At 36.8% G+C, this 15,757-nt stretch overlaps 1 protein-coding gene and 1 long non-coding RNA gene across 3 annotated transcripts in view; both read left to right on the top strand.

Annotated features, from left to right (window-relative positions):
* Positions 1 to 12,505, top strand: part of LOC135797132 (lachesin-like) — a 63,130-nt gene extending 50,625 nt beyond the window's left edge. The window contains exons 4-9 of one of the 2 annotated variants that reach the window (XM_065309343.1): positions 1,461 to 1,619; positions 3,183 to 3,311; positions 6,212 to 6,505; positions 8,108 to 8,254; positions 8,545 to 8,661; positions 10,823 to 12,505. In XM_065309343.1, coding sequence (XP_065165415.1) covers positions 1,461 to 1,619; positions 3,183 to 3,311; positions 6,212 to 6,505; positions 8,108 to 8,254; positions 8,545 to 8,661; positions 10,823 to 10,908 — 932 coding nt within the window. In that variant the 3' untranslated portion in view covers positions 10,909 to 12,505. The remainder of the gene's footprint in view (positions 1 to 1,460; positions 1,620 to 3,182; positions 3,312 to 6,211; positions 6,506 to 8,107; positions 8,255 to 8,544; positions 8,662 to 10,822) is intronic. The other variant, XM_065309344.1, reaches the window with a different exon arrangement.
* The window catches only part of LOC135797505 (uncharacterized), a 131,024-nt gene that overhangs the window by 87,869 nt on the left and 27,398 nt on the right, over positions 1 to 15,757 (top strand). The window lies entirely within an intron of this gene.

Below are 15,757 nucleotides of genomic sequence, written 5' to 3'. Positions count from 1 at the left end.
CTAAACTTCCATCTAAGGGTGATTTCATTAAATTTCATCTCAATTTCTTGAAAATATTAATTTATACTAATTATTTCTTTGTAAAAATATAAATTTATCATATTTTGATGAGGGTTGTATTTAGGGGTAGTTTATGGTAATTTCACCAAGATGGCCTGTTGTGTGCAACCCCTACGTGCTTTGACTTAATTGAATTCTGAGTGATTATCACCTTGGCACCTGTTTGCGCAAACATAATTTTCGGCGATTTTCAAATTTCAATACACTACATGCCCTATCACCGCAATCGCGTTCCGGAAACAACCCTTAACTTTAACGGCGGAGTGTTGTTTGACTTTGAATTCGCGTAAAAATTTGATTCTTTCAAAAAGTTTCAGCCACATTGTGTACCTGGTGTAAACTCGGTGGGTCTTTCAATTCTTTGGAGATCGTTCGGTTTGTTTAAGGTAACTGGGAGACTGTTGATTTTCTAAATAATTAAACAATAACTTTGGTTCGGTTTCGACTTTCGACTTGGAAACGACTTTTATTTGAGTTTGTTTGGGTAAGAAAAAAAAGAAAAAGAGAGTTTTCATGGTTAAGGGTTGAAAATTTAAAATACACCCTTAAATTGTATTAAAATATTTAGTTTTAAATTAAATTGTTTATTTTTTTGTTGTTTTGACAAGATATTCAATAATTACTCTTAATTTAGACTAGTTTTTCTACTAAAGAAGGTTATAATTGAGGTTAGGTCATTACATAACCTAAAATTTAAAGAAAAAAATATTTTTCACAAAGAAAAAAATGTTTTTTTGCCATTTTACACTTTCTAAAACAATTTCTTCATGTTTTGAATACAATATTTCATCAACCATGTTAATATTAACCTAAAAACAATTAATTTTTACTTTCTGATAAGTTTTTATGTTATAAAAACGAATTTTAATCATTAAGGGTTGAAATTTTTGAATTTTTCTTTAAATTACATCAAAACATCACGTTTCAAATTAAATATTTTATTTGTTGATGTTTTTTGAAACTTTTATTGGCACACTATTTGTTATCATCCCCTATCTCTAGACATTCACCCCCTCACGCAGATTAAAGCATTATTACATTAGGGGAATACGCTGCGGATTAGATCTGCATGTTGTGCATGCTCCACATACTCGCGCAAAGCTCGAAAGCTGTTCGGAATCGTCGGCGTTTCCTGCGTTTTCCGCTTTCTATTCCTTTTTCCGGGCGCGCGCGCGTCGCTTGGATATTGCACGTCAGACGAACAACGAATTTCGGCGCCGCTTCTCTTATTTAATATTTTATCAAGTTATTTTTCTGCGCACACGGAGAAAAGTCAATTTCAGAAAATATTCCGGAAGTGGGTACTAACCGGAAAACTAGAAAACTAGAAATCCAACACATACACAAAAACATAACCTAACATAACTAAACCTAACCTAACTTTATTTCTATTTTTGCAGTTCCTCCAAACATTGACGATTCGCTAAGCAGCAGTGACGTCATTGTTCGTGAGGGCGCCAACGAGACGCTGACCTGTCGCGCCACCGGCTCGCCACAACCCAGCGTGAAGTGGAAACGCGACGATAACTCCAAGATCACCATAAACAAGACACTTACTGGTGAGTTTGGAGTTTCCTTTACTTCCCAACTCGCACCAAACATGTGTTGGTGGCGGAAACCGGAAAACTTTTTACTTAAGCCCACAATTACGATATATCGCCCGGATGCTTTCTCAGCACCTCCTCTAGAAGAAGATAAATTCAACCAAACACCTTTTATTTTACTTTACTGTTGACTTAAGTCAAAACAGGTAGTTTTTAATCATTTTAACATTATGTGTACGCATCGTGCCTTATCAGAGATTAAAATTTATCTCGTTTTACAAAAAGGTCGCTGTATAAACGGTAATTACACCCCTGCGATACGCCGACCCTCGTCGTGCGCCGCGCGGCAATCAACCACTCACTTGTCCCTGCTAATTAACAATTAAGTAATCCTCGTCGTCGTCGAGGGCGGAAAAATGAACGAAAAATACGAGCGGCACTCAACGGACGTGATTTTGACTACAAGTGTACGAGTACACTACAAGAGAGGAGAAAGAAAAAAAAAACGTAAATTAAAAGGCGACCTGCTCGTTGACGAAAATTTTCAGCACCGAACATGGTTATTATGAAATTCAGGGGAATATATTTCGTATGCGCGACAAAGGACGCAGGACGCAAGTATAGTTATCGACGTTTTCGTTAAAAAACTGTCATTTCCGGCACGTGTTGGCTTCGCTTCGAGAAAACTAACAAATCGAACAGATGTCACTTGCATTTTCGTCACCCGTACGTGTATGCATATGCAACCGTCCTTAAATTTTACATTTTAAGATTGAAGTATGAATTTTCAATATTTACAAAATGAAAAACAATTTTTTTTGGATATAAAATAATATATTAAGTCACAAGTGGCTAAATGGCGACTTTACTCACGGGATTGATAAAGCAATTGAGTGTTAAACAAAATTTAGCCACCTGATGTTTACGATGATGCTTTTTTCTACTTTCATTCACCCACAAGTTTTACCCCGTGACTAAAACCCGTGACTAAAGTATTTTAGTCACGACCATGGCTAAAGTATACTTTTTGTGTCCAAAAACCGTGAAAAATTAAAAAAAAAAAAATTTAAAATAATTTTTATAACAATTCATCTATATGAAAAAAAAAATAAGGGTGGAAATCTTATAGGGTGTTATTTATGTTATTTATGACCTCGTAAAAAACTTAAACCATCGTCCGAGTATCAATAAGTCGCACTCGACCGCACTCCGACACCACTACCCCACTAACACAACCTGTTTCCAATAGGGGTGGTTTCCATTTTCAGATAAACCATGAAAAAACAACGAAACGCAAATTCGATACGAATAGTTATGTAAACGGTGTTCAATGTTCAACATTCCTCCCAAAACGTAGTTGTAAATATAGGGGTGGTTTTTCTGTATATTTATATGTGTGTATTTGTGTATGTGTACAACGTTCGGCACGTCCATAATAAAAGTGATATTCATGGCGCGTCGCTCGTCCTGAAGGTGTCGATGTAAACGCAATAAAATAAAGCGCCTTTTGTCTCTCGCCCACCCCTTTAGTCACATGCTCTGATGCTGTGTGTTTGTTTCATGTATGTGCACGCGCAGTCGTCGAGTGGGAGGGCGACACGCTGGAGCTGACGCGGATCTCTCGTCTGGACATGGGCGCTTACCTCTGCATCGCCAGCAACGGCGTGCCGCCATCAGTCAGCAAGCGGATCAAAGTCAGCGTCGATTGTGAGTATATGATCCATTGTAACCTTAAAAATTTAAATTTTATAGATTCACACAGTATAAATCTATTTATTTATAAAATATTGTCGGATTTTATTAATTTTGGAACAAATTTAACAAGAAATTTAAGGATAAATGGTAAAATAGCTAATAATTGAGGTTATGGTGATACATAACCTCATTTCAGGTTACAAACATAACCTCAAATTCAAAAATTTTATATAAATCATTAAATTTAATAAAAAAAGTTATTTTTCATAAAAACACATTTTTAACAATTTTACAGATTTTTTTTGCCATTTTCTGGATGTGCTACCCACAATGTTTTGTCACCCATGTAAATATTAACCTAAAACACAGTTTCTACTTCATGTAGAGTTGTGAAACAAACAACAAACGTATATTTCTATTTGTTTCCAACATCCGCAGACTATAAACACAAAGAAAAGCTTGTTGTGGTGTTGCAAGGGGTAGTTTTGCATTTCTATGTTTTGCATAAATTAACATGCATTGTCTCACACCCGCTGCAATGCACTCCACGACTGTCACCTGTCAAAAACTAAAAATTTTCATCTCTAAAAAAATTTTCAGATGTTTGGCGTGTTGATTTCGCTTATTGCACGTCACATCAATAAAATTAATTGCAATACGACACACACACACACCCCACAACGACATAATACGCATCCCCGTGATTAATTGATTATGTATTATAAGCCGGCCGCGCTTTGTTTTCGATAGGTGCACTTTGCTGAAGCACATACTCATAGACTCGACACAAAAACACAACAAAGCACACGCGGCGTGCAATTCAATACTCCACAATCAAATTTATACAGAGTGTTCACAAAAACTAAAAAAAAATTATGTGGTGATGTATTTTATGTAACATGTGGCAAGTATAAATTTTTATACAACAATTAAAAACGCGGGAGAAAAAAAAGAGTCACCCTTGGACGGCGTGACAAAATTTGTGTTAAATACGCACGGCGCATATATAATTTAAGGGTGATTAATGGTGACGCTTCGGTGTGGCGTGTAACATAAACCGCGCGCACATCCCACACATACACCCCCGGAACAACCCGTACTTAAAACACGTATCGTGTGGAGGTGTAATGTGCGCTTTGGTTTCGGCTTTGCAGCGCCATTTATCCAATGATCTGTTTGGCTGAAAGTCGACACATCATCACACCAAACTAAACTTTTAAATTGTTACATATTTAACACGTAAAACACTCAAACAACATTCATTTCATTATTGTATTGTAATTTTTTATTTGTTTTGTTGTTTTAAAATAATAATTAACTGGGTACTTATAGCGTGCGATGCAATTAACGTTTGTGTCCGTGGTTGGTTGGTTGCCTACTCGGTTTGTCGAGGGGTAGTCTGTGATTGATACTCGTTTAAATAATTTAAATGCAAAACAGGCAAGATGCTCGCGTTCCGGAAAACCGGAAGAATGATCGCGAGCATTTGTCTTGTCAACACACGCAACTAAAACCACGTTTCCTACACACGAGAAAAAATTGCTAGGACAAACGATTCGAATCAGGATTCTACTTGAAAGACACATATTCAGAGTGTTGTGATAAAAATATTTTAGTGTGGAGAGTTTTTTTATAGGTGGAGGTTTGGGAACACTTTGTATAGGAATTTATTCTTGTTTCCTTGGTGGCTTCCGGTTGTTCTCTCGTCAGTTTGTCACCAGTACAAATGGAACATTAGCCTTGATCTGCTCCGGCTGGTATTTATCTCGGGGGCTCGTGGATTGACACACACGAGGGGGTGGTAACGGATTCCGGCCGCCCACCAAGACATTTTAAACTGGCGTTTAGACATTCGGTTACGTTCTACAATGTTTCACATAGTATCTTGGGAAGAATCATTCAATATTAAGGAATGTATAAGAAAACTACCCTTATCTTATAAAAATTAAGTAAAAAATTTTAGTTAATTTAAATTATCTCCAAATGCCTTTCAGCGCCATCTGCACTTGAATTATAGAATTATAACTATTATAAAATTGCCATAAGAACTTTCAGCCCTTATTTAACACCCTTCTAGTTAATATTTAACAACAAAACTTGACAGGATCACTTGTTAGGATAATCTGAAAATTTCTTTAAAATTTGTTCAGCCGTTTAGAAGTTACTGAGACACAAACATACAAAAATTGTTTTTACTCATATAAATAGCAAAATATTTTTTAAACTTTTTATTTTTACTGAACAAATTAATTTAATTTTTTATGAAATTCTCTTAATTAGTCTGATTTTATTAATGTGGAAATCAATTGAGATTCAGATTTCTATAAAGAAGCAATCATTTATATAATATAAATTACGAGGGTAGCGCACCCTTAACCTCAGCGACCCTCCATCAACATTCACTGCATTTTCCGGCTACCCTCGAGAAAATGGAGTGCATCAGGAGAAAGATCCAATTCTTTTTATGCACATCGAGGATTTATGTGGGATTCTTTGCCGTAAAGGAGAGAGATTTAAAGCTTTGATGGCGGATGATGGTTATGAATGAGACAATACAACATATTTCCACTGGATAAATCTTTTTTTAATACAAATATATCATCAACACTCTGTATAATCATCTTACAAAGCAATAATTCAAAGGAATCGAATCGTAGACGCACACAAATAAAAATAACAATAAAGAATCTTCTTTTATTCAAAAAATAAATAAAAAAACAAAAACTTAAATTTTAACAATTACTATCAATGTGTAAAATGTAATGCATTTAAACAAGTTGTAAATTTAAATTTCTCGCAAATTTTGTTTTGTCTGTTAGAAACACATTGAGAGCATTTAGTGGAGGCGCCGGGCTACAACTGTATATATCAACTGTTTAACATCTTTTGACAATGGTTTTTGTCACTTTCAGTCCCACCGATGCTCTGGATCCCACATCAACTCGTAGGTGCTCCATTAGCGTATTCTGTGACACTGGAGTGTTTCACCGAAGCTCACCCAAGCTCGCTAAACTATTGGACTCGTGACGATGGCCAGATGATTCACGATTCCCGCAAATACAGCACTGCAAACGTGGTGGGTTCCCCGGCGTACAAAACCCACATGACCTTGACCATCGCAAATATTCAACAAGCTGATTATGGGACTTACAAGTGCGTGGCGAAAAATCCACGTGGCGAGACAGATGGCACCATTAGACTTTACAGTAAGTAAATTTATTCTGAACTTACATAAATCACGTAATTTAATTTTAAGTCACAAATCACCAGCTATTTGCTTATAAGTAAAAAACTCCTTTATTAAATCACTAATCCTTATACCTTCATTATACGAGTATTCTGTGTTTGCGATTCTGAGTCTGCGATTCAGAATTCTGTAGTTCGATCGATTCGACACCGTCTAGCGGTAATTAAACTACGTAAAGTAATTAAGATTAGACAGTGCTTGGCGATATCAGTAACATCTTAATATTTGGCTCGCGAACGGCATAAATTATTAGTGGTGGGGGCGGGTGGGTCCGGGCGGCCATAAATTACGCCGTTATAGAGCAATTTGCCATAAAAGTGGAATCGCCGGGCGTCATCTATCTGGAAACCGTTAGAAAGTACTTCGCAAAGAAACTTGTGTGCCACAACAATAACGGGCGACAGATGCGCGCTCGTATTTCATCTGCCGCCGCCGCCGCCGCTCGCCGCCAACTAGTTACACAGCAATTACAAGCCAGGAACAACAGCACTCGGGACGCAGCAGAAAAAAAAAAAAACTTGATCTCCGACGATAAGAAGAAGATGCTGCAAACTCTCGGGGGCGGTCAGGAGGCGGCAGAACTGAACAAAAAAACTCCAGAAATCTGACAATGACCAATTACATTCATTGCACGTGCACAAAACTTACTTTTTACTTTGGCATGTGAAAAACTTAAAAACCACCCCCAACATGTGTGAGGCGGTAAGTAGCATGTGCGTAATTCAATCAAACTTTTGTAACTGTCACAATAATTTGGCGGCTGTATCAACACATTGGGGGTGGCAATTGTAGAAACAAGGGTGTTGCACTCGCACCTCTGGAATAATCGACGGCGGCGGCAGCGGCGGCGGCGTACATCCCGACGGTCCCTTTTCATCTCGTAACGTGACAGGATTCACAAAGTAACACAGCGCGCTCAACACGTGTCGTTTCCATGCCAACGGCTTTGGCTGACTCCTCGCGTAAGATCTTTGCCACCTCCGCCGCCTCCGAGAAAGACAATGTTCAGCAAACAGCTTGCAAAACAATTCGCCGAGTGGATTATTACTGCAAAAAAATTTCGAGATAAAATATAACGTTTTTAGGTTAGGTTTTTTTTCAGGTTATGTTTTTTTGAAGGTTTAATTTGGTTATTAATCTTGATTGGCACTTATTCACGTGGCACGAATTTGCGCCGACACTTGTCAACACCACCGCCGCCGCCGCCTCCAACGTCATCTAATTGAGTTGCAGCAGTCAATCAGTGTCACTGTGTTCGAATTCCGTAATTCATCAGTAAAAACGAATTTCTAGCGCCATTGTCCTCGTCCTTTGCATCCTTGCGGTAACAGTAGTCAACGCACAGCCGAAATTGCCTGCATGTCAATCATCATCCGCACCGCCTGCATGGCTTTTGTTTCAGGTGGCACCAACACATCAAAAAATAAACTATAAAATACGATAAACTCCCATTTAATGCTGAAAATAAAAAAAGAGAAGCGTCGATAAATTCAATATAAAATCAATCAAGATTTTTGAAGGGGTTTGAGAGGGAGGATGTTGATGCATGTTTTTGTCGCAGCTTCCTCGCCGCCGACCACCTCGCCCCGGCCGACCACCACGGATGCACCGAGTGGCCGGAGCAAGGACTCATGGGCCGGCAGCGGTGATCTCAACAACTCCGTCTACGGCAATCAGACATCCCTCAATACCCATTTAGCGGAGAAAGGTATCCACCATGACCCCAAACACAATCAGAAAACAATCCCCCATCTTAAAACGCGTGGATTACTCATGAACACCCTGTATATCCGGGCATATTTTTGAGGTTATTTTGTGAGGTTAACCCTTTGGGTGATTTCGGCAAGCACACACTTCTTGCACAGCGCACAGCATGGTTTTCAAACACAATTAGCAACAACACTCTCTTTTCTCTATCTCTGATATCAAATCAACAACCACCTTCAATTCATATTCATCATAACCTCAAATCAAAACTAATAAATTTTATGTTTCCAGGTTCAAAGTATCAATCCAATCTGAATGAGATCGACAAATCGGAACAAAAGTCCAGCACGGATGTGGATTCCAAAGGAGTCATCTATGAGTGGCCCTCCTCGGAAGAGAACTCATCAAGTAAGCCTTTTGGTTAATATTATATTATTTTATCTAACCTCACACTATAGGAGTGTTAGTGTGACATGTATGTATGATGCAGTGGGAGCTTTGAGGGCGGCTGTCGGGGGGAATTGAGTGTGGTGGCAGGTTTCGTTGCGGCAGTTCCTCTTTCTGAGTCTCGCGAGACTAGGAGATTTGAATTTTAACCATGTACTTACAAGCGTATTCCGATTGACTTCAAGTCCCATGCGGGAATGCTCATGATTTTCAGGCGGCGGCGTCTTTTAACTTTCTCTCTGGTGCAAAAGGAAAGCAAAAGTTGCTTTAGAGTAAATCATCTTGAATTTGGATCAGTTTTTTTTCTAGGAAACGTAGTATGAGGTTAAATAGTATAGAATTGAGGTTATTTTTTGACCAATCAAGTTGCTTTTGATGTAATAACTATATGCAACCTATTATACATCTTTGTATTGTAAGTTGCATATATTAAAATAAGTTTAACTTAAAAATATGATTATTTTCACAATTTTGAAGATAAAAACGGGAAAAACAATTATTGATGAAGTTAATACTGCGCCATCTTGACTTTACATTAATTTTTTGACCAGCAGGCTTAGTATAAAGACTTTTTTTTATAAATTTTTGACATTTTTTAGATTTTAGGTTAGTTTTTACTATAATTTAACCGAATCAAGTCCCTTTGACAGTAATAACTGTATGCAAACCACTATACACCTAAGTATTGTTGGTTGCATATATTAAAATGGATACAACATAGAAATATGATTATTTTCACAATTTTGAAGATAAAAACGGGAATAACAACTATTAGTGAGGTTAATCCTGCGCCATCTTGACTTTGGATCAATTTTTTGTCCAGCAGGCTTAGTAAAAGGACTTTTTCATCAATTTTTGACATTTTTTTAGTTTTTAGGTTAGTTTTTACTATAATTTTGCAACAATCAAGTCCCTTTGACAGTAATAACTGTATGCAACCCACTACACACCTAAGTATTGTTGGTTGCATATATTAAAATGGGTCTAACATAGAAATATGATTATTTCCACAATTTATACGACAATAACTTGTATAGCAACTATCGATGTGAATGATGTGGTCATTTGAAGAAATTTCCATTTAAATTGTCTGTCGGGCGCAGATCTGCGACATTGGATACACACAGCGGTAGACAGGTGCTTGCTTGAGAGACCTGCCGTCGCGATAATAATTCGATTCCTTTCAGCGGCATCGACGTCCCGTGTCCTGCAGTCGCGGTGTGTCGGACGTGCCCACGTCGAGGTCAATCTGACTCATAGGAAATTGAGAAAACTCCATTTCCGACGGCGTTTGTACTTTCGACGCACATAAAAAAAATCAACAAAAAAGGAAGCCCGCTTTGCTATTTCCTCAAGATCAGGACTTTAGACCAATACAAAAATTGGATAGTAATTGTACCCATTGAAACATAACCTAACTTACCACGTCAAACAAAATGGCGGAGGTAGACATCATTTTTTATTTTCTAAAGACTTCTAAAGTCACACAATTTATACTTTATACTTTATATTACATTGTTGCGTAGCAAATCTAGATTTGGATGTAAATGCCAAGTGTGCAAAGAGGGAATATTATATGTGCACAGATCAAAGACAATGCGACGACTATTTTTGGTTCTGCAACATTGTGATACCGTTGCGGTTGTTCAGCACATACTCAATTATGAATGCAGAGGTGGAATTTTTCAGATCAAAAATTCTCTATGCAAGCAACACTTGAAATGCATTAAATATTTATATGTACAATGTATGCAACCAACATTGCATATTATTCAATACTCACGATTTTGCCTTCGAAGTTTTTAGTCAAAATGTAAACAAATTTTACTTTCATCTTAAAAGACTTAAAATTTTACTTTAAAAAAATTAGAAATGGTAATAATGCACTTTAGCGCCACCTAGGATTCAATTGCTGAACTATAACTATGAATAAATCTCCCTATAAATTTCCAGCCCTTATTTAACTCCCTTTAAGACATAATTTAAAATATTTTAATATTTATTCTCATATTCGAGGTTAAGACGAATAAAACAAACCATAAATCAACAAAATCTATCCAGTCGTACTTGAGTTATCCATGTTTTAACTAATTTTTCATGTTTTTTCTTTGTTTGTTTACAGATTCAAGATTTAAGCTAACGAGGATATGCTCCGCGCCATTATACATCCTGATGGCAACACTAGCGCTGTGGACAACGCAGCGGTGAAGAGCGTAAATAGAGTAAGCTAGTCATAGGCGCAAGCATAGGCCACACACCACACACATTGACGCACGTGTTAGCGCAGCGCATAACCGATGGCAAATATATAAAAACCCAATGCGCAATTTCTGTTATCGTATTATAAATAAAACTATATTATGTTTACAAAAACCAAAAACAAAAAATGATACCTAACTCGTAAGCTAACTGATAACCTAAAATGAATAAGATTGATATATTGAGAACGTGCTGGTAAACATAACTTTAAACACTACGGATACGATACGACTATGATATATATATACAAATATAAATATGAATATATATGAATATTATAAACAAGAAAACAGAAAAACAAGTGTAGACACATATAGCTAAGGAAGCAACTGGAGTATATTTTTAAATCAAGACTGAAAATCAGTTAGGATAATGAAATGAACTAATTTACTATACAAAATTAGCATAGACTAGCGTTGCATACTAATTTTCACTTGTTCGCGACGCGAGACGCGAACTTCGCTGACAGCGCGAGGGGCTGTGTGGGGGGGGGAGCAGGATAAAGGAATTAAAAACAACACACACTCACAGCAGTCACCACCGGGGCGGGGGAAGATGTCAAAACTAGTAAAACTCTTTTCCAAACCAAAATAGTCACAAAAAAAAATTGTTTTTCAAATCTGTAGGGAAGTAAAATCATTAAATTCACACACAACTACCGCCATCTATAGGTGACACAAACAACTCACACATTGTTATAATTCACATATGTTTATCTTCAGTATTATTTCATTTACTGACAAAAACAAAACAGGGTATTAGCGTGTTTCTCAGTCGGTTTCGGTAACAAAAAAAATCTTAACTAGGCTTAACACGTAGCTTAACATAAAACTAAAACTTTTACCGTTTGTAATGCGCGCACGCTCGTTAGTCTATTGACGTAGTCATAACCGCAACGTGAACTCCTACTGCTCGCCGCTAGGTGGCGACACAAGTCATCCGTTTGATTGTGTTTACTAAAAAATGAGAAATCAAAAGGAAAAAATGTTGAAAATGTTTAAATTTTAATCGTTGGCATTAAGTTAGTAATATTATAATCATAAAATATTAACGATATCAATTTTGTGAACATTAACTATTCAGTTTCCAATTGGTTCGTGTTAAAAATTGATATTGACTATGAATGTATATTAAATGTAGATACAAACATATACAGGACATTGTAAATATTACCAACACACACCCAAACACACACACTTAATTAATTATAAACTAAATTATTATAAAGTAAAATAACGTAAATGCAAACAATATTGATACGTAAATAATGATTAAATTTTTAAAGCATGATTATTTGTAACATGTAACACTCTGTATATGATTGCAAGTATTCAACAGATGGCGCTGATTGTATTTGTAACTACCGCGCTTTTGATTCAGTAAGTATTGAATGCGCATGCGCGTATTTTGAAACGATTACCAACTCAGCAATCATTACCGCATAGGTTATTATGATAAACTTGAATGTGCTCACTGTGTGCGTTTGTAAAAAGAGATGAAACTGTGAGGGAGCGATAAATACGATAAATAAAATAATGACATCATTCATAGTTCACTTATTTCTGTATCCAGTTATTTCCCTAGGCAACCAACATTCCACAAACGTGGATACACAGGTGAGTTAATTAATGTGCAATTGATCGCGTGGAATTATTGGTTTTATTGCACATCGATGGTGCTTGATGATTTATAGATAATTTGTAATTGTAATTTATTGCAATATTTGTTATTAAATTATCGAAATCTACTCGGGATTGTGATTTATTTATTTTTTTCCATTTTGTGCATTCAGCATATTTCCGCAACCACACATACACGAATCTTCAGCATTAATATCGGTAGGGAATTTAATTTACGAAAGTGGCTTCGGTGATTTTACCTCTTTGCAAATGCAACATTTCTCGGAAGAGGAAAAGGACGACTTTCCGAGTGAGCTGCTGCGACGAAAGAAGGACTATGCATTCGTGTGGACTAAATGATTAAGGCATAAGTTTTGCTTCTGGGTAAGTAAACATCTTTGAAAGTTTGCGGTCAAACACAGATAAAATCATCTTTTGAGCGACATTTTGAGATTACATTGCTTTAAATGTAATTAAATATGTTGTAAATCGAGTTTTAACCATGATAAACACTTGGAAATCTCTTGGGAAGCAAAAACTTAAGTCACTTTTGATATAATTTAGTTATAACCATGTTTTGGGACTTTCTAAACTCAAAAAATTTAAATTTAAAGTAAAAACTTCATTTTACACATAAATATAAAGAAATAGATTGACATAGGCAACACATTTAACATATTTTACTTTTGGGGATTTATTCCAACTAAATTTAACCTTAAAAAGCTTAAAAATTTAATTATACACACAAATTTTAAAGAAATACATTGTTATAGGCAACACATCTAACATATTTTACTTTTAGGGACTAATTCCAACTAAATCTAACCTAAAAAACCTTAAAAATTTAATTTTACACATAAAATTTATGTTTTTTCAAAACAGATTGACATATGCAACACAACAAACACATTCCGTAGTTATTCCCATTTCCTCTGCGCTCCGCGTGACATGTGTTGAAAAAATATTTCGATTAAAACTGCAATTTTCATCATTTAATTAACTACAACCTCCTGAATATAGCTGTCATTCATGTGTGAGGTTATACATTCGAATGAGTTCTTCACACGACATTAGATTTGATACGCTTTGATTTACTTTGACATCAAAGCAGATTCTTACACATGAAATACTTGCATATCGCCAAATGAAATTATTTCACTTCGAATGCTCCAAGATAATATAAAGATTATATAAGACTAGCTTTAACCCGCGGCTTCGCTCGCGAATATCTAAAATAATGAAGTTGCTTCCGTACGCGTCTGTAGTCACAGAAGAAGTAACAATGAAGTAGAATGGCGGGAAGTTTAAAATGGCTGAAAGCATAGTCTATGGAAGTATAGTGTACAGTCTCCATAGTGTAGTCAATTGGATTTGATGTTGACGTAGCTGTCGATAATACAGTGTGATAATACAGTGTGATGGTACTATAGTACTTAGGTTTGAGCTTCATTGCTGGAATGCTAGATGGCGTTAAAGTAGTCAAATAGCCAGATGCAGAGGTATTATTGGCTAAACTATTTCTTTATTTTATTTTAAAAAAATATTATTTTTATTAAATAAAAAGTAGCCTATAACCATTCGGGGACCACTAAGAATATGTGTATAAATTATCATGATGATCTGTTAAGTAGTTTTTGCGTGAAAGTGTAACAAACATCAGGACTTTCGCATTTATAATATTAGTAGAGATTAGAGATGATTAAAAAAACTCTACACCTTGTATATTGTACGCGTATAATTTGGTGGGAGCTGTCCGAGGAGAGCATTGAACGAAATTTCATTTTATTTATACAGCAATCAGAAACGAATCGGGCACCAGATGCCGTTGTCTGAAGTAATCAGCGGCGGCCGACCACAGCCCGGCAACCCAACCCACACAAGAACTCCCAAGTTATAGGGTGTGAGAGAAGGTCTACGCGCCTATTCCACATCCGTCCGTCTATCTACAGATCGAATCCATCCTCTTCCCTCCTCACAATTCTATTCTGCTTTGTTTTTCAACAGTTACAAGCATCCAATGTTGGATATTCATAATTTGTGCGTGCGACTCAAGCAATTTATTTAGTTTTGTTTTAGTTTGTAGTTTGTGTGGCCTACGTGATGCTGCACTAATGCGTGTGGTTTATAATTGACGCAGTGGTGACACCTCGCAGTCAAGTTCTGAGGTTATGATCGGTAAACACTCAAACAACTCACCCTTCTCTTTACTGTACGCGTAAGGTATGCGTAAGAAAGCAGCGTGTGTAGGGTTGGCTAATCTTATGCAACCAAGTGAACGCGCGGCAATAATACGTGTTGATGTTGAAGCCATGTTGGACTCTATACGTTTCCACGCCGATGAAGGATGGAGTTTGCGTTTGCACAGCCAAGGCAACTTCAAGTTCTCCCGCTCGGCGCGCGAGTTGGTCGAAGTATTCACCTTTATACGGCCAAGTCAAACACGTTAATATGAATAGAAACGTCTGAAAGTTCAGAACCGCGCGCGGCGGGTGTAAGGAGGGTGGCCGTGCTCGAGGGGTCAAACAAACAAAACGTCTAACTTTAACTTCACCACATGTTCACGTTGCTATATACTTAGAATTTAAGAGTTAAAAATGTTTAAAAATTTTATTTTTGATTTTTAAACATTTTGAGGGTTTAAGATGAGAGATGAAAGCGAAGGTGAAGGTGAATTTTACAACTAGGATTATTATTATTGCAAATATTTGATCACTGCTTACCAAACACATTTGGGGTTTAATTTGTGTAAGCCTAGCAGTATAGGGTGTGTGTTTGAGGAAAACGTTTCTCAAAGAGCATGAGCATCTGAGGATGTTGGTCTGGTGGTGCACGCGCCGTGTGTGCATTAAATATTTATGAAAACGGCCAGATTTCACTCCGTGTGGTTGCGCGGTTGTTTTTCCTTTCACTTGCTTCCTGCGTTCGCGTAAAGTTTCATTTGCTAGTGCTTTCAGCGGAGGCAAACGCAGATTGCAGGCGGCTGATAAATTGAACATGGAGTGTGAAAGTCGGGGGTTGGAGGTCGTATGGAGGTTGTGGGGGCAAGATTAAAGGTTCACATTTTGACAGGATTTGAAGATAAACAGAATTGCTACATGATACATGATATTCTGTAACACCTTGAGATTTTTGGTTAAAATTTGATTGATATTGTTGAAATTTATTTAAAAAAATTTGTT

This window comes from Atheta coriaria, unplaced genomic scaffold (genome assembly GCF_025399875.1).
Source record: "Atheta coriaria isolate IRGN ID8LTWV9N9 unplaced genomic scaffold, Caltech_Dcor_3.1 hic_scaffold_8_pilon, whole genome shotgun sequence".
Taxonomy (NCBI): domain Eukaryota; kingdom Metazoa; phylum Arthropoda; class Insecta; order Coleoptera; family Staphylinidae; genus Dalotia; species Dalotia coriaria.
This window is presented reverse-complemented; position numbering and strand designations above follow the sequence as displayed.